Source organism: Osmia bicornis, chromosome 5, assembly GCF_907164935.1.
Source record: "Osmia bicornis bicornis chromosome 5, iOsmBic2.1, whole genome shotgun sequence".
NCBI lineage: Eukaryota > Metazoa > Arthropoda > Insecta > Hymenoptera > Megachilidae > Osmia > Osmia bicornis.
The window spans coordinates 5,203,183-5,230,395 of NC_060220.1; the positions used below are offsets into that span (position 1 = coordinate 5,203,183).

The 27,213-nt window shown below is 44.4% G+C and overlaps 1 protein-coding gene across 2 annotated transcripts in view; it reads right to left on the reverse strand.

Annotated features, from left to right (window-relative positions):
* The window catches only part of LOC114879076, a 139,969-nt gene that overhangs the window by 2,635 nt on the left and 110,121 nt on the right, over nt 1-27,213 (reverse strand). For both annotated transcript variants that reach the window (XM_029193599.2, XM_029193600.2), the window contains 5 exons: nt 5,085-5,688; nt 3,889-4,807; nt 3,129-3,276; nt 731-941; nt 290-556 (listed from right to left, as the gene is read on the reverse strand). In XM_029193599.2, coding sequence (XP_029049432.2) covers nt 290-556; nt 731-941; nt 3,129-3,276; nt 3,889-4,807; nt 5,085-5,688 — 2,149 coding nt within the window. The remainder of the gene's footprint in view (nt 1-289; nt 557-730; nt 942-3,128; nt 3,277-3,888; nt 4,808-5,084; nt 5,689-27,213) is intronic.

Here is a 27,213-nt window from a genome sequence, read left to right on the forward strand (position 1 = left end):
CAGTGGAAATTAACTTTTTATTAATTTCATTAATTTTCTACTCGTTTTTTGTTCTCTATTCAATTGTTTCGAGTTGAAGATGTACAAGTGTAAGATGTTAAGTTTTCTTCAAGGTTTCTATGACGATTACTGTTTAATCATTACGCAAGACTTTCTGTCAGCTAGGTGAATAATTGTCTTCCTGTTCAACGGCTATAGATCATTACGCCCGAAGGCGCGTCACCGGAGTACGAAGAACACCCAAGGACTCGCAATAAATTTTTAGCAAATCTCGAGTTTCGTTACTTACCCTTTCAGCGTGATCAGCCGGCATTCCGTAGAGGGCGTTTTCCGCTCGAGCCAGCCTGCCGCTCAGCCCGAGAAGAAGACTCGTGATCTTGCCGACTTCCTCCACGTGAAGACGGTACTTTGACGCTTCCGCGGGTCGAGCGACCGCAGATATCCGCGTAGAGACTCGCGCCCCTAGGGCTTCGTTCACCTCACCCTCTTCCCTCACCGCCTCTTGTTCGGCCCTGAGGACTACCAGTTTCTTGTCCAGCCTCATCATCAGCTCCTCCTGCGAAGAAAATCGATTTCAGTCCCGCTCGCACGAGGCTCGACTCGTTGAACCGTCATTTTAAGAAACTCCTGCTTCTTTTTTCATTCTTAGACCAGCCGCTTCCTAATGGAGGCTCGCGAAGCAGGAATTCGTGAAACCTTTACCTTTCATCGTTCAGAAGAACAATCGTACCTTTTTCTGTCTGAGATCAAGGCTGTCGGTCGGAATGACCGGCGGCTCATCCTCTTGACGAGTCAAACTTTCGACCGTCGAGTCACGCGAGTATCTCGCCAGGAACCTTGCTTTCCCTTCGGACGTGGTAAAGTACGCCGAGGTCGGAGACAAAGGACTGGTGGAGTCTGTCGACAACGGAGTCACCGGTGCGGATGGTATCGTCTCTGGCCTGCAACAAATCGTTTTCCATCTTTTAAATCGACTTCCTTCGAGTTTCATCTCGACGCAATCCCAAGGATCTTGGTAGAAAAATATTCGCGAGCATCTCGTGATCACGGAAGACAAGGATTACATCAGCGACATGACTCACGAGCGAATCGATCGACACGTTTTATAGAATGGTTAGGATGATTTACAGTTTGGATTAACTGTGTGGTGAACGCAACTTGTCTCTTGCAAATCGTGTGTCTGTGTTGACTGTGACCAGAGGAGATTAAGAAGTCGAATCTAAACGGGTACAAGTATTTAACGAAGAGATTAGAACGCATCTGTTCGAATAACACCATTTCGTTTATTGTATAACAGTTACAAATTACTTAAAAGTTTCCAAACTTCTCCAAGGCTACTAATTGTGACATCGGTTCGAGATTACGCTTATCGGCGAAGCGTGTACACGCGAGAGCCGTCGTCGACCAGGGGACTCTATAAAAGCGGAGAAAGTGATAAAGAAAGGAAAGCGGAGTAGAGCGAGCGCATAGGAGTTTGTTCGAAAAGCAACCATGCCGGTTGTCCGTTTATTATCCAGGGGCTTAGAACGCGTAATTAATGAAAAGCGGAAGTGGATGCCGGAGTAAATGCACGATTACCCAGCGTTTTATCACCGTTTAAGAGCACATCTGAAACACATCGGCTCGCCTAACAGAGGCTATCCGCTTTCGAAAGCGCGCGGTTCCTCCGCGGACGCGGTAAGGAAACCGTTTAACCGAGTTTCATTGCGATCAACGAAGAAACTTTATTAACTTCTATTACCGTTTCCAGTTACACGTTACGTGGTTTAAGCAAAACGAATCTGGAACGAGAAGTTAGATCTGGCTAAGTGCGAATTATCGTAACCGAAGGATCGTAAAGCGGCTGAATTACGAAGGAAACGGATCTCTTAATGTACTTGTTCGAACGCCTGTTCTCCATGTCCGGTTACTTTACTGGATGAGATTCGATGCAACGCGAATATCGAGGATCGAGGATCGATCGAGACGATAGTGGCGGTTGTTCGTCGTAGACTGGCGAACACGATGATGCGTAGACCACCGAGTTGCTGATCCGACAATATCATTTATGGTCGGTTATGCAACCATCTTGCGCCTCTGGTACTTTCTCTCGTCGCGTGCCGGTGGAAATATTGTCCTATGCATTAGAATAACTACACCCGTCGGACCGACGAATTTCAGATCTCTTATTTTATACGACAGAAATTATTTAGGCGCTTTCTTTGAAACGTAATCATTGCACAGGCAGATTTATTTTCTATTCGTTGCAACGAAAGATTCGTGTTTTCGCTCCTTCATTTTTTACTTTTTTCCAACTAGTTACCTCAGGGATAATTTATATTTCTTAGCTTTTTTAGTCAGAATTAACCGCTAACGGGTAATCATCCATTAGTCAGAAATAAGTGGAAAATTACGGATGTTACGTACAACTGGTCGAACCACAGCTACACCGTGTCATCGATTCATCACAGAGCTGATCGTCGCTCGAAAACGACAATTAAATCCCGTCGCTAATGGAGTCCCATCAAATGATGCCTGCTTAGGAATTCCGCGGTCACGCCTACGTGGATGTTACTCATTGGTCAATTAAGGATCTGCTCGTGCACTTTAGCCACGCGACGAGGATGTTCGTACCGTGGAAAAAGGGAAAATTCCTTGGCATAGTTTCAATGGCGATCGAGACTGGCAATTTTCTACGATCGCGGGGTAATTAATTGGAACCGGTTAACTAGATAATCGACGTCTAAGCGCGAACATCTACAGGCACGAGAAAATCGCGATCGACGATCGAGTGTCCTATGCTTATAGAGCTATGTTAGGTGAAAGTACCAGTCGTAGCAACCTGTATGAAATATCGACGCCCGCCTATCATCCGGCACGATCGGTTAACATTTATAACGACAGGACACGGTGCGGATAGGCAAAGTATGCCCGCAATCACTGTTGCAATCGTTTATTCAAAATAGCCTCTTCCTTCTTGCTGGAAAACGGTATCTAATTGCAAAATAAAATCATTTTCAATAAGTGTAACCAGTGTCAGAGATTCTTGATAAAAACTCCAGTCGGTTTACGATCGCAACGGTTTATAAATAAAAGATTGTTAAACCTTGGTGATAATTGTTACGGTATGTAATCATATCGATGCTTACTTTTTCTCCTCGTCAGACCCGTTTTCCGAACACGGGGTCGTCGGCTCCTCCAGAGAGAGTCGGCGCCTTGGTCTCGGCTGCAAGGTCGCCTCCAACCTGAACAGACCGGAAACGTAGTCGGTGGGCTTCTTGTGCTCCGGTGCTGGAACTGATAAGAACAAATGGTTACACACGTTGATTCCTCTCTGTCCATCGCTCTCCTGCGCTCCAGGAATCCTCGTGCCTCGGGGAAGCCGTAACGAGCGTGTTCAATATCGCGACAGAACGAGGAAGAGAAAGAGAGAAATAGAACGACGACGAGTAATTGAATAACGCGGTCGACTGGTCGATTGGGTTAACGCTTATTAAAATAAAAGGTCGTCGTCCGAGTTGCAGCAGCCTCCACCTCGTCGTATGGACTCGCGTTTGATACGCGTGCAACAAAATACAAATAGAGCTGTACCTTATCTTGATTCATGCGCGTAATAAAGATAAATTTACTCCGCAGGTAGATGACGACATTTCGCCACGGTAAATCTCTGGGATTACAATAAGCCGTCGAAGAACGAGCAGCAGGAGTCCGTTTAATACCGGTGTTTGCGTATCTTTTGTTAGACGTAATCGACGCAGACGCGAGTAATCCCGAGATTAGTCTACGTCGGGAATTAAAATCGGAACAGAGACAGCGCGGAACGTGAATGATTAACAGCGTGTACAGGACGCTTCCGAAAGGGGATGATTTCGCGTGAAGAGATAAATCAAAATTATAGAAAAGACTTACCTAGAAGAGGCACCAGCTTGTCATTAGGACTAAGTTGGCTCGCCAAATCCCGGCCAAGTTCCTCGCACTCGATTTCCTCGGGTAGTTTCTTCCTGCAGAGAGGAATCTCTTGGCCCTTGGCGATACTTTCAGGTTGTTCGACTGGCTCCAAGATGTCGGTCTGCGACGCGGCGTCGCTGGTGGTCGCGTTAACTCGAAGAACCACTTCGGTTCGTTGCACCAGGGTGAGTCCTTCTATTCCCGGCTGCGGCGACACGCATGGAGACGCTGCTGACGACTTGTCCTCTTCCACCGGTGAGTTCCTCGCTGACGACGAGGAGGAAGCTTTCGAAATGCTAGAGATCGATGACGACGAAGACCTGCCCCCAGCTCGGGACTTTTGAGTCGACGAGGATGACCTGTCGACTCTTAACTCGATCTCGTTCGAGGAACCGGTATTGTCCGTTTGAGTCGGACTACAGACCTTCCTGTTATTGGAGGAGCTTTCGATTTTCGACAAGCTGTTGGACAAATTTCGCGGTGAAACGCGAGGATCCGACGATCTACCGGACGAAGAGGAACTGGAACAACTTCCGGATCGTCTGGGAACCGCGCCCCTTGGACTGTCCGCTTCCACCTGATCTGACGGTGACCTGGGGGGTGAGCTGACAGGTGGTGGTGGTTTGTCCGAAAAGGGTAACGCCTCTTGTCCACGCGACCAACAATTATCCGTCGCGATCGTCATCGTCGTGGACGTGGACGATGTGGTGATACAAGTGGTGATCGTGGCGGTAGACGTCGAAGTAACGTTCGTTCTTTTCTCGTTACGACGGTTCAGAAGTTCAATATTCTGCGAGGTCATTTCGATGGTGGCGCTTCGTTCACGGAAAAAGTCCTCTTCGACGACCGACGATGGTGCATCCATGCTTCGGGACTGTTTCTAAACACAACAGGATATTAACGTTAACGTCTTCTTCAACTTGTTATTAAGGGTTCTTTATCTTCGAGAAGAAGACGAAGAAAATGAAGAAGAAAGGAAGAAATTACGCAATTTGTAGGTTCTTAGGCGAAAAATTGGTCTGTATGTTAGAACTAGGAAGGAACTTCTAATCATCCCTTGGAGTTACAAGAAAGACGAAAGAATCGGACAGATACGAATGATCGGGGCAAAAGATTAAACGCGTAGGTAGGCGAAGGTGTATCAAAAGAAATATTACCTCTCTGTTGTGAGGTAGGGGCTCGCAACTGGCCGCCAGCTTCCTGCGTTCACGCTCCAGCTGTCGGTTCCTGTCGTTAAGGACCTCGACGCTCTGGGGCGACAGCCGTTCCCTACGTTGCTCATAATCGTGCCTCTTCTCTTGATGTTGCTGATGATGATGATGATGGTGGTGATGCTGATGTCGATCCTCCAGGTTATCGTTATTATTATTCTCGCTGGTTCGCGATCTAGCCTCGCTAGCTTGAAGTTTCTTGTTCAAATCGTGCGACAACTTTCCGATCACCTCGGCCGTGTGTTGTTGCTGTTGTTGTTGCTGTTGTTGTTGGTTAGACCGTTCTTCCAGACGATGATGAAGAGCGTCCACGCTGTGCGACTTCGATAGCTCGGCCTGTTGCGAATGGTGATTGTTGTGATGGTGATGGTGATGGTGCTGCAACGGATGATGAGGCGTGACGCGTAAAAGAACCGGATCGTCGTGGTCCCGCGGCGGTGGCCAGTCCTCTAACCGAGACGTAGGTGACATCGTTCGCTTGTAACTACCCTCGCTGTCTGGAGCTCCTCGTTCCCGTCGGTAAGCCAAGTAAGAGGCTTTCGATTGGCTCCTGAAACGAGAAAATTGCGTGCTGTCGTTAGAAGACCTTTAGAAGACATCTTATCTTATAGAAGGTAAACGATCGCTAATGCCCTGTGACCTCTCTATTTTCCTATAGGTAATTTTTACCTCTGTAACATGGAATCATAAAAAATATAAAAGAAACTAAACGAGTAGAACGGATGTCCTTTGATTATCATCGTCTATTTCTCGCACATCGTCACACCCGAAACCGTGCGATGCTCGTCAGCTATCAAAAATAAGCGGATGAAAATAGAGCAGAAAACGCGCAGACATGCGGTAGGTTAACCATCTTCACGGTCCATGCATAAATAGTCACATCTGCCCGTTTCAAACACGCGATTTGACGCACGTCCACTAGCTGGCACTTGAATTTCCAGCCGGCGCCCGGTCGACAGGCAAGATCGTTCGAATTTTGATGAGATTCATTTGTATGGACACCGAACCTGGCTCCAGCGGTCGGCTTCTCTCTTATTTGATCGTTATCCAAAATGTCGCGGTAGTAATATTTCGTTTCATACACGATTCTAATGCCGGGCCATGTAACATTCCTACGTACACAGGATGTGCGACCATAAACCCGTGAACTATCCAAGATGCTTAGAAAAAGAACTGTCGGGAATACTGAATTCTCTGTTATTTTTTCAAACAACCTCCGTGTTTTCGTTCAACGAACCGCGTGAAAGTTAGTAGAGTACTATGTTCGTGTATGTACTCAGTTAGGTACATAACTGTAAATCATTTATACGAAAAGTTCGTATTCGAACGCGCTAACAGAATCACCTTATTAAATTATGCATATTGTATTGGTGCAAGCAATTGCTTTGCAGTGATCAACATCGTGACGCCCATACACAGAGAGTGCATAAATAAACGAGCACCAGTTGGTAGAATGGGAATTCTTAAGTTGACTGTTCCCCGCTCATACTTAATATAGTTTATTGCGATATTTACATTTCCGTGCATAATCGACATGCAATTATAGCGGCGGAATTCTAACAAAGTCAATGGAACAGAGTGTTTACGACGATCCCAGTCGCCTCGTTATCGTACCCCATGTCGTCCACCACAATTTATTTTCATAATTTTCAATCGTGTTTGGGATCGGTTTGTCGAACGCATCGCGATCTCTCGAACGGAATGAACTGATCTCTCGCGAGAATAATAAGCGAACCATTGTTTGGGACCTCTTGCGAAATTCAGCTCGACACATGGTGGATGATTAATCGTAAGATGCGATTGATTAATCGCTGGACGAATCAGTTATCATCTACCCGAACGAACATCCACGGTTCTCTTTCAATTTCTTTTTTAATAGCCCTCATTTATTTTCTAAATTTTTAATCACTCCTCCGGATATTAACGAACGATGATGATATCTCAGTTGAAATATCTCCAAGGTACGTTCTCTTAATTCGTCCAGAATTAGATTACGTAAACGCGTGTTTCGCGTTCCGTGCGAAAGTCATCGTGAATGAGCAAACCGGCAGGAAAGTGTAACGTCTCTTGCCTCGTCGAGCATGTGAAACGTTTGTTAGGAGTACTTTTTCTCTTATTAGAGGGAACAGAAGAAACGTTGCGGTAGTTGGGTGACTGATTTACGGCAGCTTCTTTGAATATTCAAGTAAACGAGCGGTTAAAAGTCAACGTTCTGTGTGAGAGACACCTAGCTCCATTTTAGGCACAATATTTAATTTATTCATCTTCAACTTCCCGTTACAATCGTTCGCGATAATTGGTATTTCGAACGACTTAATACTTTCAATTCAATTTGGGATGCGCGATTAACCTTGTTATACACATATCAGAATTTGTGTCAGATTTGCTCGTTCCAATCGAATCTGGGCTGATATTGTTATGCCGCGTCTGTCATCGATAGTCGGATTTACGAGTACACTTCGAAATGCACACGCGAATTCTACTTAAACGTACTTGTCGAATCACTTTCTTGAATTAATCGACGGGGAACACCTCGTCTGATGGATCACGATTTCGACCCGGTTTATAGGAAAACTTCTGTCACCTCTGTTCTTTTGTATATTTTTTTTTTGTCAGATGATTTCCTTCGCGTACGGCGTATAAATTTCTAAGCTAGGAAAACCGGTAGAAAATTGTTTAGAGAGCGAGTTGTTCGCGCGGAATCTCTTTGGTCGGAGTTCACACGGCTGCTTCGCACCGGAATTCTCCGCTCGAGCCGCGATTTCTGTCCCGTTCTGGTTAGGATTGTGCGTGCCTGCCGGCGGAAAAGAAAGTTTTTGCCGTAACGAGGTGGCCCGAGCGAAGGACGAAAGTAAAATTCGCGTCTCGATTCTAATCACGCGGACGACTCGGCACAATTTCGCGACCGCCGAACATCCTCTCGTCGACCTGTCATAATTTTGTCAACGCCAGCCATGAATATCTCTTCTCGTACTTTCGATTCGATTAAATTTTCTCTGAACTTTTTATTTCTTTAATCGTCGACGTCTACGTTAAATTCATATCGAGAACGCAAAACCCCAGTATGCGATTTCTGCTCGATATTCTATAAGAGGATGAAAATTCCGTAACACCAGGATCGAGAGTCGATCGAGGGAAAAAAAAGATCTCACGACGGCCACGAAGAGAGCATCGTGTTGGCGCAGCCTCGTTGCTCCATCGTTTCCGAAGGGAACGATGCTTCGGCGTGAGAAAGAGCAGAGAATAAAAATCAACCGTCCCGGATCTTCGAGCACGCGAATCACTTCCGCGAGCGTTGCGCGTGCTCGCCTATCTTCCGTGCGCATCTTCCACGTCGCTCTTTCACGCTTCACGATCCAAACCCGAAACTAATCGCAAGCCAATTTTCTATTAGACGTATCCTTAACGTTTCTATTTATCTATTTCATCGAACACCCTATAGTTGTCATTTTACCAGAATCGTGTACAATTATGTAAGCGAACACCAGATACAAGAGACCGCGATTTCCTGTTGCACTCGACCACGGGTCCTAACGGCCGCTACATCGAATTCTTCCGTAATTATTAACGCGAGCTAATTTCCAGCGTAATCTAGAGGCTGGGAGCTTGATTTCTGCTGGACGTTTTTCATCTGGAAAAGCTGGAACCCGGAAAGATGGATCCGAGGGAAAGTGCTTTACAAATTGCTTGCAGCTCGTGATATATGCTCGGACGGTGGTTTTAAACGAGCCCTGGTAATAAGGCTCGTTCGTAAAATAAGTAACGAGCGAGTAGCGAGGTTGGACCAACCGGTAGTAGCCTGTTGGCGAGCGTCACGCTTAAAAGTTACTTCGAATAACGACCATACGTAAAACTACGTACACGCACGATGCCCCTTTCACGACACGCGTGTTCTCCTCTTTCCTCCGTTGCCTCCCGCGAGGGCAGATAATTATCAGCCACGGGATAATGCACGCGCGAGGAAGAAGAGGCAAACACGCGTCGATTCGTTCGGTTTTTTGGAAGAAGGGATCGAGGGCTTAATTAAACGCGCGCAAAAGAAATTACCGAAGCGTTAAGCGTCCCTTCGGAAGAATTCTTGAATGTACGCAAAAGTAACGATTTATCGATTCTTACGTCGGGATTAATGGTACGATCAATTAGGAAGTCGCTTAGCGAACCCGGGGTAATTCTGAAACTTTTATTCGTCCAGCTCTGTTCGGTTAATACCGTGATATTACTGTCAATTATCTATTTCAAATTCCTCGCAGTAAATTCTTCGACTGCGTAATAAAAACCATAGGCGTTATCGAATTCCTCTGTTTCTTTTTCTCTCGAGTTCAATCACGTTCGATATTGTTCAATACGCGAGGTGGTTTTTAGCGAGCGAGGAAAATAGCGTGACCGATAAAAAGCCTAAAATGCCTTGTTACGTAAAATTGCGCGGTTTGCTGGAAACGTTTGGACCAGAAACGGCCGATAAATTTCCGTCACAGCCGCGGCGCAGCGATAGGGTTTCACCGCAAAAATTGCCCGAACAAACGAGAAAAGTGTAACGAATGTGGATACGTAAGAACACGGTGAGAGCCGACGAATCGAACGAATTATCGACAGGATGGACCTTCTTTCTACCGGTAGTCCTGGAAAGAAGCCAGTATATCACGGTAATCGATGCTTGCTGCGGTATTTCACGGTCGATCGCGTTCGCTTCGTGAGCTGGTTAAGTAGTCGATATTTATCTATATGGTCGTTATCAATTCCTGGGGGAAAGGTGATAACAGCCGTGCAAACATATCGAGCTGTCTTTTTTGTGGAATCGTTCTCGAGTGCACGATACACGATGAGATCAATAACACTTTGTACTTTGAACATTTTTACGTTCAAGGTGGATAAATATTTCAACATTCTCTAAGTTCCAGATAATTCCTATCGGCGAGTGCAATAAAAAAATCACATCTCGAAATTATATTAACAGATTGTTGACCTGGGTTTCGAAAATTAAAGTAGTCAATGCAAGTGCAAACATGAGTTAACTCGTGACCGGTCAACAATGTGTTAAGACTGAAATGTAAGATGTATTAGAGATTTCAGTTCCATTTGCTGGTAACTTGTTTTAAGATCAATAATATAATACGTGACATAATACGAAAGCTTTCCGTTGCTCGAACCAACTGGTACACCGCGATACGACATTTACAAGGCAGCGTAAATCATGCTTACTACGAAGGAATATATATTGTAAACGTTTCCCTGGTGAATCGACCGGTCGATGGATATTAAGGAATAATTTACGAACGCGATACACGCTGCTGTCGCGTTTTTACCCGCGATCGAACGATGTCGGAAGATAGGCGTGGTGCGAAGTGGCTGCTTTTTCCGCTGGCAAACATACCGATATGTAATCCGCTATCGATTACGTTCATTTTGTGTACAAGATTTTTCCTAAAAGATACGTTCTCCAGCCTAGTATCGGTTATCCTTCCTGCTCTTTCATTGCTTATCACATCGCTCCACCGCAATTAGCCGTGCTGATAATACTTTTTCATCGATGATAGATTTCTCACGAGAACGGAAATCGATTCCTTTTAACGTCCGCTTGGTTTACCCGACGATCGATTCTCGAGGAACATTAAATTCCAACGAAATGCAAACACGCTTGATCGAAGGCGGTTCGACTGTTCGAACGTAAATTGAACGCGCGTTCGGCCAATTAAACGCGCGCGGAATGAAGAAGGTTTTCGTATTTGGAAGGCTGCTTCTTCTTGACCTCGATATAGCATGGGTGTGGCTTATAGTACATAAATTTCTGGATAAGTAGCCGGTCGCTCGGAGAAATATGGTTATTGAGGATAGAATCGAAGATTGTCGGATATGCTCACCAAGACCTTGGTGACGTCTCTTTGAAAGCGGCAAGCAATAATGCGATTTAAACTGCAAATTGGAACTGACCCTTCCGAGCGATAAGAAATATTGTAGAATATAAATGAACCGAATATTTAACATTTCTGAATTGGTAAAATGAAGGATTTCATAAAATACAAATAGATACCTCGATTCGTTGTACAGCAGAAATAATCAATATTCCAAGGATATTAAAAATACGAGAAGAAAATTACTAATCATTCATTAGGAGAGTTCGCTAATTAACCGAAGGCAAGCTCGATCAGGCGTTACTTTGCGCTGCGTGGCAGACACGCAGGCTGGCAACACGCGAGAAAGGGACACGAGGGGACAACAAGACGGAAGTGCAATGATTTAATATTTATGAGAGCGTCAAACCAACAGATCGGTCGTTCGTGGCGATTCTCATATCCGGCGACACGAAAGGATAGCGATTCAAGCGAATCATCTGGAACGCGAGTTTACGTGTCATAAAGATCGACGCGTCCGTGGAATGATGAACTGATACTACTTAAAAGGTTTTCCAAAGCCGCGTCCAAGTGGAAACGTAACTGTATCGACAGCCTATTAATGTAACTGTTTATTTAACGAACCGCATTATGTCCTGGAAACAGACAATAGACAATTCTTTCTCTACATAAATTACACTCGGAATGGATTTACGACAGTATTCAAGGCAATCTATTCAAATTTTTATGCCTTCATTTTACTGTCATTAACCCCTTGCCTTATATGTAATACCGAGTTATATTCGCATTATGCATAATGGTCTACTGTTTTCATGCTACATTTTTTCGTTTCTTAATTTCTATTTTACATCTTGAATTCCTGTACGACACGCAAGGTGAAAGGATTTTTTGTATAAACATGACTTGGCCTAACACCTTGTCAGCGCTATAATCCATTCCTGGAAGCCTTTAATATGCGTTATTACGTCGAACCGGGCACAAATTCCCAGAGTTTAACTTTTCTAACAACTAAAGCTAGGAATTATCTTCGTACGAGGGCTTCGATAAAAACGTCCACCACGGAAACCTTAAAACTATCCAGGGAATTTAAACCGCGACGATAAAGCCCCATCAATTCGCTTTCAAAACATCGATCCCGACGTCGCGTCGGTTCACTTTCTATGTCGAAAAATTAATTCTAAAATTGTTTAGCTCTGTATAACGCAATCGAGAGCTAACCTCACCTTCGTATCACCTATTGTTTTCACGAGATCATTATTCGAACGCGAGCCTCAGGTGTTAACGAAAGGTAAACCGATGGCCCGTAATCGGTTCTTTCAAAATCGACACACCATAACTATTGTACGAATGTAAATCACGTAAATTTCTCGTATTGTCAACCGTGTACGCGTTTCCATGCTGATTTCGACCGCGCTGGGAACCAGGTGTTCGTTCGGATACACGAAAAGCTAATTAGAACCTGTCTCGAACTATTGTTCTTTGATTACCATGTACGGCCAACTAAATGGAAATCGTGGACCATAGAGAGCGAAAACGAAAGCTATGTTCTCTTTTCCGGACTACAACATCCTACGAAATGGTTTTTGATGTGTCCGGGAAACGAAATCCACCTTCAACACGTATAGTTTATCCTTTTACGTACTGTTATATAAAGAAAAGTTCGCTTTCGTCAGAAAATATTTCCTTTCGCACCAGACTCAGCGAGAACATCCTGCACGTGCATGTTTTTTAAATTAAGTAGTATAAGTCGATCAATCAGCCGTTCGAAGTAACGGACACCAATAATTTTGATCGTATCGCAACAATCTTCTCGAAATAATCTCAGACAGATTCGATCCTAGTCAAAAACGTGTTCCGAACGAAATTGGGCATCGCAGCTTCGATTTCGTGGCTTTGTATTCTTTCGGCGCAAACACGGGACCGAGTGAAATCTCGTGCGGTTCGCGCGGCTCGAAAAGTAGGGTAACCTTGCCATCTCGAAAAAATGCGTTTCGACTTGAGGACATCGAACGAAAGTGCACGGTGAAGCAAGAGCGACTACACCGCATCGTCGAGGCACAATGTCCTGTTTCCTGCGATTTTTTTTTTTTTTTCTCCCGAATCGTCGAACAGGAACGGGTGAAAATTTATTGCCGCTTCGTCCGACCGGGTATCGATTTTATTTTTTAAGAGAAACCTATAACGAACCACGTTTATATTTTATTCGCGTGTTCACCTCGTCGAGGGGGAACAATTCCGTCCGCCCACCGCGATGCATCACGGTGACAATTGAACAATTGCACGCGACACGTTTTAATTTCCATGGTTCGTCCTTGGTCTCGCGTCGCGAACCACGGTTTTCGACCTCGGCTTCGTGGAAGCGGTTTTCTGCGGGCAATGTACGTTGTCTTTTCACTCGCCTCCTACTCGGTTCGGAGCACCGAGGAGGAGTACTGTTATGAGTGGCAGTAGCTGAACAACGGGCCCACCATCGGCGAACAGGTATTTCACCATTTTCCCATGCCACTTGGCATGCAGCTATCGTAAATGAATCATAGCTAGCTACCATACGAATTCTCGCCGTATGGTTCCTCTTCGATGCGTCTCACGAACCCGTATTTTCATCGATCTAACGATCTCGTCGGCGAGACGAGACGGGGATGATTCGCGCTTCGTTTCGAATGCCAAATTGAAAGTCTTAACCGCAAGTTGAAAGGTCCGTGCCGTGCTGAAAACAGAAGCGAGAAGAAGAGGAAGCTTTGCAACAACAGAGTTCTCACTAGCTCGCTTTCCATCGCATCGCCACGCTTTCATCCTATTTCGTCTACTCTATCAGCAGCTGAGATCTCGCTAGAACATCTGAAATTAAATATAGGAAATGGAAATGTCTTACGTAAAAGCTTTCCTTTTTCCTCGTATGGGATCGAAATTTATTTCCAAACGGAAATCATTCTCTTCTTCGTCTCGGCTCGAAGAAAGTAGAACGTGAACAATGGATCTGTTTTATTACCATCTTTTTTTGTTTTTAATCCTCTCATTGAAATAAAGAAATGTTGAAAAACCAGAGTTCACTTGACAAATGGAACGTGAAACGCACCTCGGACCAATGATTTGCTTATCGCCAAACGCTCGAACGAAGGACAAAGCTGTTCGAATAAGTACCTGACACTTTGAACGATAAATTCGAAGGCCGAGAGAAGGCCAAAGTACACGGAATGAATTTTATAACCAAAGTAAAGAGACGAGGGGATCTTTACCGGTGAAACGGATGTCGGAAACGATCGATCCGAAGGTCGTGTCTGATCCAAACAATACAATACCGGTCTCTTAGGTAATCCAAAAGATTCTTTAAAAAAATTAAAACATTTCTCGATTCTGATCCATAAAACATCGATACTTAAAATTTTTCTCGATTCATTAACGCGTCGATAAATTGCGTCACTCCGTCTAATCGTTTGCTCGAAGCGAGTGAAATTCAACGATTCAATCGGTGTTTATCGCGATTGTTTCTGCTACTTTGAAATCTAATCCGGAATTCCTTGGCGCGTAATTTGAAAAGCCAACACAGCCGTTCTCCGGTTTATAAACACGGTAAGAAATAGAGGAGGATTCGCGTATCAGCTGTCGCTTATTTTCATCCAAGGTCGTCGTGATTCATAAGCGTTTATGAAACAGAATATGCATACTCGACCGATAAACGTTCAACGACGCGTTGCATTCATAATACATGACAAGCTGTACGATTGATCGTTCGAGACAGCAGAGGCGTTAGTATTCTTGTAACCAGGCGAAATTCCGATCGATCGATACGTTTGAAAAGTACAGTTGGTATTTCTAATAATTAGAGTTCCATTATGTTTCACTGTGCCATTCAACGTGTTAATATCTTTAATAATCCATATTATCACGAGGCACGCCACGCATGCCTGTTTCTACCGTGGTCATCGACGTGTTAAATTAGCGCTATTTCGTTTAATTATTTGAGTAATTATCGCGCGTTACAAGTAAAACAGTAAAAAGGCGAGGAAAATGGCATTGGAGGAACGTCGAGATTTCACCTTGGTAGTTGATAATTCGAAGATCAAGACAAACGTGTTTCAATGCACGATCGCCTTTGTTTCGGTGAAAAACATTAAAAAGATAAGCATCTTTTAAAGCAATCACTCGTGGGAAAAGAGGGTCTGTTATCACCTTGTCGGGCCCGCATGACAGCGTTAACCTGTATCGTTATCGCAGCTGCTCGTAACAAATGTACATGTATTAGCTTTGTATCAGTTGCGTACAGTTCCACTCCTCTTTCCTCGTGTAACCTTAGTAAAAATTGAAAACAGAGGTTGTGTACACTGGCCTCGATTAATTAACTCGCATCCTTGATGCCTTGATGCAGCACCTCCTCCACCACTTGCTCGCAGTTCCGGAAGAAACGAGAGACTTAGCGTACACGTATTTGGAATTTGATCTTGAAGCGACTTAAATGAAATACTTAAAATTCACCACAAAATCGAGCGATCAATCAAATTAGTTCGATGAAAGGACGATCGCTTTTTCAGCTAACGCATTTGAAACACCAATAACAATAAACACCATGCACTTGACACATATTCTAAAACCAGTCGTCGCAGCTTTTACGAACAATCAACATTTTCGCCATTACATCACGAAACGTAGCGTGACGTAGCCGGTGAACAAATTCGCGATGGTCTTTACGTAAGTCGACGATGGCCGCTGCAACAAGCGACGGGACACGTTTCTCTGGCGCAAAAATAAATGTGTTTACGAGCGAGAAAATGAGTACACGATGCTAGGAACACGTGGCTAAGACTTTCACGAGACTTGCAACCAACGTTCGCCGCGCCGGTTTAAAAGCGTACGAATCGAACCGATTAAATTCAAGCCGCTTCGATTTGCTCGCGGTTTATTCGGTTCAGCGATTCTTCGAGCCACTCGCTCCTGCGGTGCTAATTTCGCGGTCGACGTGCAATAATGCACACCCAGACGAAGTTTAAACCGACGATATTTCGAAATTCAAACAAGCTTCGAAGCACGTCAGGTTCGAAGTCGAATTTCGCGTAACAACAGTGTGAGCGTAATTTAAAACCTGACGGGGGCTAATGGATTCGTCGGAAACTGCAAATTTCTTAGCGTTTGTTCGAGCTGAGTAAACAGAATGGTCGATGATCGATTTCGTGTCCTTGGCAAAGATGCGAACAACCATGGAGAACCATGGCTCTTAGCCAGCTACCAACTCGTCTTACGTATTCCCTCCGTCGAACGACGTTCCGTGATTCATGCTTGACCCCGGGACTATCGTCCTTCCGCCATAACGGTCTCAACGTCGATTAATACGTAATGGATTTCTTAATTGGTGGACGACACGTAACGCGTGTCTAAGTTGCGGAAGTGGCGACAGAAAAAGAATTATACCTGTTTTTCTCACGCCACGAAATTGGTCGTTCGTCAATGGACACACGGTAAAGCTTTTCACCTCTTACAGTGTTGTTCATTCTGACACGTCTCGATTCTGCGTGCGGTCTCGACGCGTCGACAGGCGCGAGCACACGTCAACGATGTCGCGAATTGAGAAATGTTTGATCGCTCGAAATTCGAGCCGTGCTAAACTGGTTTCATCGATCCGGATCGATCGCGTGGTCATTCGAGTAATGCTCGAACGGGTTGATTACCGAAGCAAGTCCAACAGAATTTGAGCCGAGCCGTTTAATGTCAACGAACTCGAATTTCCTCCGACACGTCGCTCTGTTTGTTGTTAAACGAACGACTAGCCAGTTATAATATTAATTAGACGAATATCTAACAAGTGTCTTCAGTGTTTTTGTTACAATAATTCTCAATCGCGCGTTTAATTTCTCGCAAGTCGTTGTAAATGTATGGCGAAAACAGTGAAGAGAGACAGTATCGAGCGTCTCAGGCAGAATAATAAAGCCGAGTGACGCGTATCCGCCTGGAAGCGTGCTTGACGAATCACCCACGCTGCCAGAGGTGAAACAGCAGGAAGCCAAATGCAACGGAATGGTTGTCAAAACGGGACGTATTCTCTCGTTCAACGTCGACACCCACGCCGTACTCTGGTTAAACCTTCTGATCCGAGCGCGATTGCGACTCGAACGAGATCTCTTGAATGGGATAATTTTGGCAGTGCCCCCGTTTACCATCTGTCCGACTTAAATATCTCGCAACAATGACTACGCGTCTCGTCTCTTCGACGAGACTTTTGTTTACGGTGCTATTTCTCTTTAAAATTATTCAGGGACAAATTTTGAATAAACGAGTACCTTCTTAGGTGCTATAAACTTTGGACTTAAAAAAAAAGATTCAAGATAATCAGAAGAGTGTTGTTTCTTGCAAGAAACGACCTACTTAGCCTTTAATTTAAAACACTGTGGCAGTGAATTTCAGATGAAACGCTACCAGTATGAGATACGAAGAAACAGGGTCAGTAGCGCTAAGATCTTCTGTAATTTCACATATGATCGCTTGGCAAGATTTATCATCTTACATGACAGTGCTTGATTTTCATATGTTCTGAATCGTTTAAAACAAAAAATCAAAATTAGAATATAATATGTAAAATCGAAGGGTGTGACCCTTTCTAGCGTGACGTTGACGAGGAACGTATTAATAAATGTCATGAATTGTATTCGGAATTGTATTCATCTCGCATAAATAAACGAATAATAAGAATAAAAACGATCTGATCGAATCGAGTCAGTCGGTTAAACGACGTGCCTCGGCGTCGAGATCAGTGTCAGCAGATCAACCTCGTTTCCGAACCGAGGAAACAGCTAACGCGAAGGAACGAACCGTAAAGGAACACGTAGAAAGCATTTGTCACGAGGCACGGATCTGACGGTGGCATGTTAAAAAGCGGGGAAACAAACCGCCACGAGTGCTCGGCAAGAAGTACTCTCATTTTCCATGGTCCGCTGAACGGAGACAAGGTCTCCGAAAGGTTCGAGCCAGCCGAAGATGCATGCTAACGATACGGGACGAACGAAGATGAAGAGACAGTTCGTGATTCGGCTTACCAGAATGCGATACCTCGTAAATGGCTAATTGGCCAGAAGAATACTGCACAGGTTAACTCGACTGTGACTGACAAATTTGACTACCTGACGAAGAAAACGTTTAAACACACCTGGTAACTTGAATTCGAGGATATTTCATTTTTGAATTTATGAAACCTTTTACTTTCGAGTTGGTCAACGTCAAACATGTTTCAGTTGACTTTCTAGTTTTATATGTCCTTTCATAAATACAAGTAATTTCACGTTACACGTATATTAATTACATTTAACGCTACCAAATCCCAATTACATAATATCCTCTACGCGGTATTTTTATTCTCGTAATGACAATGTCTTGAAAAAAGGACACATCTTTCCTTAAAATTGTCGGAGGAACAAAGGCAAATGTCACAAGGATCAGCACTAAAAGCCTGCAAACACCATTACCCGGATTCGAGTGACGGAACGTTTATTTCTACAGCCATGGCGAGAGGAGAGAAGTTCACAGGTCGAGGTTGTCGCGCTTCTTTCGCGGTTTGAAAATCGACGTATCCAATGGCGGAATGGCAAGCAATCCTGAGACCTCGCGTGCCAAGCGTTCCAATTTTACTTTTCTCAAGACTCGCGTTCCGCACTTGCCGTCCAGAAACAACGCGACGGCTCAGGTGAGAGTGTACTCGTCGCTAAAATAATCGCGTAATCTTTCATGGTGCTCAAGGTATCTACCGAGCACAGCTGCGACGACAGATGTTCAAGATCTTGGCAGACAATAAGATCGATCAACTGCTAGACGTAGGCGTAACAATGTCATTCATTCTTCTTCGCGAATTCTTTCCAAATGACGTATTTCTCAGCTTTATTAAAGAGTGTAGCGTATTAAAGTGTGAATGCAGTTGTAACCGACCCGAATAAATACTGCAAAATATGAATGTGAAGCGAATAACTGAGTTAAAAGTAACGAACAAAACGATAATACTCTTGCTTCATAATATCATGTCACATTCGTGATGTAATTTACAATTTAAATTTAACAAAGCGTGGTCGTATTCTTGTGCTGATAAATGACATTTCATGAGAGCTAATTCCTGATTAATGGTACGTGCATCGCGAAATCCTTCGATTAATCGTGAGCCGTCAAATCAACACTTCGAAGCGTTAAATATAGAAACTTAAACACCTCGTCGGACACCTTCGTAGACGACTCAATTATCCCGATTAAAGAACGACCAAAAATTGAATCGATCGAACCGGCGGAACAACTTTTACCACCAACGCGAGCAATAACTTTCAATCTTAATCACGAGACTAGGGCTCGCGGGATTAATCGATCACGCGACATCGGGCACCGTGCGAACGCTCGGGCACCGCGAATTAATAATATAAAGAGGTAGCTGGATAACACGGAAATAATTCTCGAGATAAAAGGGCCGTGTTCTGGTGTCGAGGCGAGAAATTGTAGCGTGTCCGGGTCGCGGTGACAGGCATGAAATTCACGACGCGACGGAGCATCGTTCCGCGCACTCACGGAGTGAGAGCTAGAGCGGTGCTCGTTCCAGAAATTAATGCCGAACCGGATGACGAAGACTAATTGTAAATGGTGCTGCCAATCGTGGGAATCCGCGCTGATTAAATCGCAGCCCAGCTGCCATGCCGCCGCGCCGGGACGTAAATGATGAACTCGTGTCCCGACTGAGCTGGCCTCGCCGCATTAACCATTTCCTCGAAACGAATTAGGAAACGTCGATTTGATAGACCGTTCGAAGAACGTGACACGTTTCGCGCTTCGTCGTGTCGTGCCCTCCCGTGGAAAATCTTGGATAATTAACGATCTACCAGCCTAGCCGTGTCGATCCCAATATCAATAACGCTTTTGTGCTTTCATGAAATATCGTTCAATTTCCTTCGCACCGTTCCGTTCTAGTACTCCTCAGCGAGTGTGAATGACTATTTGCGTAATAATACAATAGCAAAGATTACGTGGTTTCGTTGGGTACTCGCTAATTTTGATAATTCACTGATAAAGAGCATTGTTCGCTTTGTTCTTATCAAGAGGTGTGTACCGAGTGTCGATCATTGTTGATACACCGCGTGTAATACATTCCGAGGTAAGTACTGTTAGCTCAATGTCTGCAATTCAACGCAATGCTTAGCTAAGATACCGTGCTGATATAATTAACGATACGCGAAGAATTCTTGAATCAGTTAGGTTACTGAACTGGTTAAACGATAAATTCACCGAGTATAATATTATTTCGCAATTCCGAGTACAAATGCAAAATTCATGGTGAACGAGATGATTAGATATATGGAAAAAACAGAGCGTAACAACAAGGAGGAGAGAAAAAGAGAAGGCCGAGGTGGGCGGAGTATAAGTGAACCATCCGAGATGAAAAAGTAATGAAGCAAAATGAAGAAAGACGAACGCTGGGAACTAAATAGTCATTTGAAGGCGTTGGAAGACAAAGGATAACGGAAAAGCAGGATTTTTAAGGCAGAGTTTAACGGAGGCGATGGAGCGGTTACGAAGAAGCGGACTCGAGAGAACAGCATCGGGCGTGAAAAAGAATCCGATGCAGTTAACGGTTGCAATACGAAAGGGCATACTGTTAAACGCCTTAAAAGTCGCGACTGACGGTGTTAAAGGTCTGTTTGGACTGGTCCTGCAGTGTGACGAAGAAAGCATACTACAGTGACTACAGTTCCAACAAAATTGGATTTGCTTTTGTTTTCTAGGGGTCTTGAATTTGTGTCTTGAAAACGGGCGCCATCTATTCTAATATGTTCTATTCTAGTATGAAAATGTGAAACACTTCGCACTGCGCAGAGAAGTAGAATAGGACAGTCACCCTTAGTGGTCAGGCAAGTAGAATAAGACAAGTCACCTCTGTGTGGTCGGACAAGTAGAATAGAGCTAGTAGCTACTCAGCTTCAGCGACTGACATGTAACCAAGAGTTAAATCGAACAATATCTAGAATCCAGAATAGAATAATCCCAAAATCCACCAAGGGAACGAGACAAACGGATTCGTTTTAGAGTTGTTTTCGACGAATAGTCGGGCACGAAGAACGAAATGCGAACGGGTTTAAAAGAAGCGTTGCTACTTGGCTGTCGGCGACTCGTCTTCGATTAATTCCGTCCCGCCGTCCGAGAACTCAATTTCGCCGGAGCAATTACCACGCCGTAAACAGTACCCAGCTGACATTCCATCGTAATGACAAAAGAAGCAAACGGGGGTAGCATGGTTGGCCGATTTCTCAGAAACCGTTGCAGAGGCGCCCAAACAAAGGGGCTCCTTGTTCTTCCGCCTACGAGTCCGGCTGCAGTGTGCACGCGGAGCTCGTTCAAGGTAAAATACCTTTGAATTCCGATAGATTCAGTAGCTGCGGTACAGATCGTGACGGGAATATTGATATCTATCTGATCGTGTGTCCTTCGCGTGGTATCCTTTATGATAAGTGACTTATGTTCGCATTCGAAGTGTCGTAGTTAAATCTTTGAGGTCCTTTCATTTTGCATATTAAGTCAAACCTATCTCGTTTCATATTCGACCTTGCGTTTAACAAGTCTAATTCTCAAAGAAAGTTCAACGTCGAAGAAAGATAAACTGCACGAAATTCTCTAATTAAAAGTTGTCGCAATTAATCATCGTATAGGGGAATTCGCTTGAAGCGTTAGTCGTTTCGCGAGGATTTCGCTTTCTCTTCGAAGGGCTTCGGCTTTTCCGGCACGATCTATCCGGCACTGAATCGATTACCTCTCTGGGGATCGAGGATCGCCGGCCCCTGGAGCTCCCATAAATCAAGCGGAAAGTCATAGGACGCTCCGGTGGGGCTCTGGGCCGTAAATCGCGAGACGTCTCTATTGCACGCTTCGCGTCCGCTCGCAGATACGCGCGTCACATTCTGCCCTCGGCTCTCGCGGTTTTATTTCGCGAATCAACATCCCTACGCAAACCGAACGAAATTTTTTAACCTCATTTTAATTTACTTCGATGAATTGCAGTTAAAATAAACGGCCATGAAATTGAAAAATAGTAAAGGGAATCGGTCCTGAATCGGTCCGCATGTGAACACGATGCAAGGGATACTTTATAAAGCTACATATGATGCTATAAATTCTAAACGATGTCTATAAATTACTGGATAAGCAAATATCAAGGCGGACAATCGAAGGAAATCAGATTAAGCGTATGCCGCTCTGGATTCCTGCTAGTCCAGAGGGAAGAGAAGCTTCGACGATCGAAGAACGATCGATAAAATAGTCGGAGGCATTTACATTGCCCATCGGCGACGATCTCGTTCCCGCGTGTCCGTGTCGGTGAACCCGTGTCACTGGCTGTCAATATTAGCCGAGGGTTCGAGACGCGCGATCGATTCCTCGGGACAGCCGTGACAGGATATCGGGCTCGATAAGATCGCGGCGCAGCGTTACTGCTCGCACGATCATCCGCTCGATTTTCTCGACGTAATTGGAGAAACGGTTGCCAAAGCTAGACAGAATTAAGAGGTCGAAAAAAAAGGGGTCTCGCGTTCGCGGGACTGAAGCCAATTAATTAGCTGGCGATCATTGAATGGCAATCGAGAGAAACGATTGCGAAATCGAGCAAAGTTTTGCGATGGAAAAACGAGCAGAGAGATTGAAACAAAAATCGCGACGAAGAAATCGACCAGATCGAATAGGGAAATAATTATTTAATCGACGCATTTATCGAACAGAAGAATACTAAACCAGGACGTTCGACTTACTGTCAGCTCGATTCCAGCGTGAAATGTAACGAGCCGGTGTAACTATTTCCCTAGAAAACGAGCGTCTGCCTGTTACATTGCTTCCTCGTCACATGCATTGTTTGCGATGTTAACGACGCCTCGTATCCGATTCGATACACTTAAAAAAACAAAGTTCCCTCGTTCCTTTTGTTCCATCTCGCTGAAAACTTAGTACACTGTTTTTCCTCGCATCAATTTCACGCATGGTTTTCAATCAACAGAAAATTCTCGCGAAATACACACGTTACGAAGAAGTGCATGACTATGTACTCTCGTCGAGGAGGCTGCTGAAGTCTATCGTTGAGAGGCAGTTAGCAACGCGCACACTGATGGATTTATTTTCCAAGAAGAGGATCGATTTAACTGGCCAGCCTATTAAGCTCCGGTTAATGCGAGGTTCTGAAGCATTTTGATTGAAAGCTGGCGAACGATGGGTGTAGTTCCACGGAGAAACGAACCGAGACAGGCAAGGCTTATCTGATGACATATTGGTCTGTACCGTTCAGAGGAAGCAGACCTGATAAATGCATAATTGTTTGCGTTTAATACTGATAGACGATATTACGGTGCTTCGAATCGTTGGAATTTAATGTTTTCCTTTCGCTTCCTGGAATCGACGCGTCATTATATTAACGAGCCTCTTAATATCAATGCTTGCCTCTGTAGCTCTATAAACGTTGGTAATCGCTTGTATCGAAACGCCAGAAACGTTTCTTCCTTTCCGTGATTTCGTTTGCCCGAGATAGTTTCGTGAAATTTACGCGTTTACGTAATGAAAATTAATTACACCACAAATCCTTGACGGGAATGCAATTTGTATGGAGTGAAAGAACGAACGTTACGGTATCTTACCGCTCCATAATGCTCACCCCCAATTTGAAACGTTTGCTTCCTTGGCAATATATCCAGATTATACAGTAAGTTTGATAAGTTTCTTACCGTTAGGTTATCTGGAATGTCATTAATAATGGCACAAAATGAGTTTTATGAAAGCAGGAAAGTATAATATTGAAATATTGGGAGCTCATGATAGAGCAACAAGGTAATAGAGTCGATTTATCTACGAAGGTTGGTGTTGGTACCAACAGGATCGTTCGCGAGAGAACAAGGGTCCATTATGTCAGGCACAACGGACCGTGTCGTAAGAAGAGGACCGGAAAAGCCGGCTGCCAAGCTTCGAGACGCTCCCAAGGGAGATAGAGAGGATACGTTTCCGGCCCTCTTTAATTGTTATTAATTGAACCGATCGAAGCCGCCTGTCGGTGAGTTTGATTGAGCTCGACCAGATCGAGAGGTGGATATACGTATCGAGCTTGAGTAAGGTGAGCGCAATTAGAGCTCCGGGACACGGTAATTGAGCTTCGATAATGTTGCCAGCTCGAGGAAAGCGATCGTTGATATCAACGTCGTAGAGACGACGAGAACTCTCTGATTGAGAGATACGGGAGACAGACTTGAATTCGAAAGGGCAGTCATTTTTATATGCTTTCGGTTCGTGCAAGTGGAACGTGCGAAAGAAGGATAACCGAGATTACGTAAAGTGTAGAGAATATTAACCCTTGTAAGTCACCAATTTTCATATACCTACTTATTACAAAATAAGTATTGTTTCGTTTAAATTTATCTCTTCTGCTTAACGCTACGGCAATTACATTAATTGCGGACGATTACTTGGAACAAAAAGACCGATTGTTCGTTATCGAGCGAGTTTGTTTAATATTCGCAGCTGCGCTTCCTTTCCAAACAGGGGGTGAACCCGCAGCTATTGCCACAGAAGGAGAAAGAGAGAAGGTGCAATTTGAACGATGGGACACGACATCGACGTTTCACCTCTACCGTAGTATCTCAGACTGTAACGCGAATCCCACGTCTCGATCAAACGAAAACGTGCTATAAAGTTTTCTTAATTGCCTCTTCCTCCCTTTCCCCGTGTACGAATCAAACGAGGAACGAGCGTAAAAACGAGGCAATGAAATTGAAAGAAAAATGAAGAGAGGAAGGTGAACCAGCGGCGTTTGAGTTACACGTTTAACGTACTGCAACACGTAAATACGCGAGCAGCGTGCCAACGCGGCGGCAAGAAGCGGAAATAAATACGGCTGTCTCGTCGTAACGTGTAAACGTTAAATTAACCGGTTAAATATCAGTTTGATCCGGCAGTTAAATAACAACCTACCACACCACCGTGTTCCTACAATGTGTAGTTGAGAGATTGGGAGAAAGAGTGCGCGCGTTCGCCGAGAGGAACAGGTGAACAGAGAAGCGACAAGTATGATAGAGAGGAAAGAAACGAAGAAAATATACAGGATGCATCATAATATGTGGGCGCAAGTTTAGTGGCGCGAAAGAGAGATCAGTGATCGTGCTTGCCATAGGTCAGACCGATCGACCAATGCAGCTACTAACTACTTACGATCTTGGACAATCGGGATTAACCATAAGTATTAGGTGCAATATAAAGCGATATACTTTTCTTTGTCACACTCTTAAATTATATACTTAAAATTTTGAAATTTAAATTTTTTAAAATAAAAATTTAATTCAAACGTTCCTTATAAAATATCTTAATTAATAAATACATAGACTTGTTCTCGAATATAAAATGGTCACTTGGAGCAATTTCTCTCGCTAATATGGTATACATTGAGTTGCGTTGATTCTGACGCGGCGTGTAACATTAACACATGCACACGCCGGAGAACCGATTGGCAAGGGACATGCGTAGGAGGAACTGCAGCCAATCAGTTTCCGGCGTGAATATGTGTTAAAGTCACACGTCGCGACAGAATCAACGCAACTAAATGTACTCAAAGGAAATGCCGCCACACCAGTATGTGTGGGTCCAAGCCCTTTTCTTGATATCTCGTCGGGGGTGCATACTGCAGCTGTGTGCGTAAAAATGTGTGCAACAAGAAGGAAGGTCCCATTAAAATTTTCACGCACACAGCTGCAGTATTCACCCCCGTCGAGGTATCGATGACAAAAAAGGGTTCTTTTTCTTTTGAGTACACTAGCGAGAGAATCAACCTGTAATTTCGAAACGAGGTGAGATAGACCAAACGTTGTGCCCACTTATTATGATACGTCCTGTATATGTACGTTCACGGATCGACCGCGAACCGTCAATAAACTCGGCGACGAATCTCGATGATCGAGCTCGATAAATAAAGCGGCCTTGCGACGCTACGAGGCTCACGAAGCACGACAAATAGAGGAACGAACGAAGGAACGGGAGAGCAAGCGAAGGGAGAGACACGCTGGTTCGCTTTGCTGTTCTTTCTGCTTCTTGCGGCCGTATCGAGCGGATAGTTCCCAGGCTTCGGTCGCTCGGTTACTTCTTAAGCTACGTAAGCCGATTCCCCCCCATGAAACTAGCCGACCTATACCTATCTACGAACCGTATCGAGTGTATGTCGCTCCGATGGATGGGTTAATTAAAACGAGCACACGCGGACACAGCCAGACACACCAGTTCTGCTCGCGTTTTTCCACGCGAACCGTCCTCGTTGCTGAAGCAGAATTCGAACGGCACGAAACTACACCGTCGTCGGGTGCCACTGCTCTTGGCTAATTTTCCTTGTCTCGCTAACTGATGGACGTTGTCCGGTTGAAAAAAAAAAAAATGGTTTTCGACGTTGCTCGAACCGCAACGTCGTACTTTTCAATTCTCGTGACCGAGAAATTGACGAACTCTTTGTTAATCTTTATATTAAATGTTTTTCAGTGGATGCAATCACGCCAATTACGGAAAGATGTTAAGAAAACGGATAATCGATTATTCGAATAGAAATATTTTCTCGATGACCACAACTTCGTTGATTACGGATCGTTAATAGCTTAACTGAGAAATAAAAAAAATCAAGTAACAGCAAGTTCGCAATTTCTTTCACGGTCGATTTGCCTTCACGGCGAATGCCAAGACACGTCGAAAATCAGGAATTAATTCGTACCGATTCGGTTTCTTAGCGAGCGCGCTTCTCTGGATCCGTATAACCTAGGTATACCTACGGGTTTGCGACAAGAAAACCATCCACGCACGTTCATCCATCACTGTCAAACGAAAAGCTGGCTCGTCGATAAACTTTCTACTTATCGTACAACGTATGTAGACAAAATAAACCGATGAAGTGTCCACTAGACGTGGTTTATCTCCTTATCTAGCAGGTGAAAACGGACAATACGAGTTTTCCTTAGGACAACGTGCACGACACGTTCGTGACATAATTCCTCGACGATTTAGCCACGCGAGGTCGCGTCCTCTTTCGATGATTCTTCAATAAGCGTTATGCTTTCGTAGAGAACGAAGACTAGCCGTCAATTGCGCTTCAATGAACCGGAAACTCACTTCCAACGCGTACCCTCGCGATCTTTTCCTCGCTCTTCGAACCGTATCGGCGAAATTTCGTTGCGCAACGCGCGCGCTTTTCGAAATCCCCGCGCGCAGGAAAGTGAGTGTAA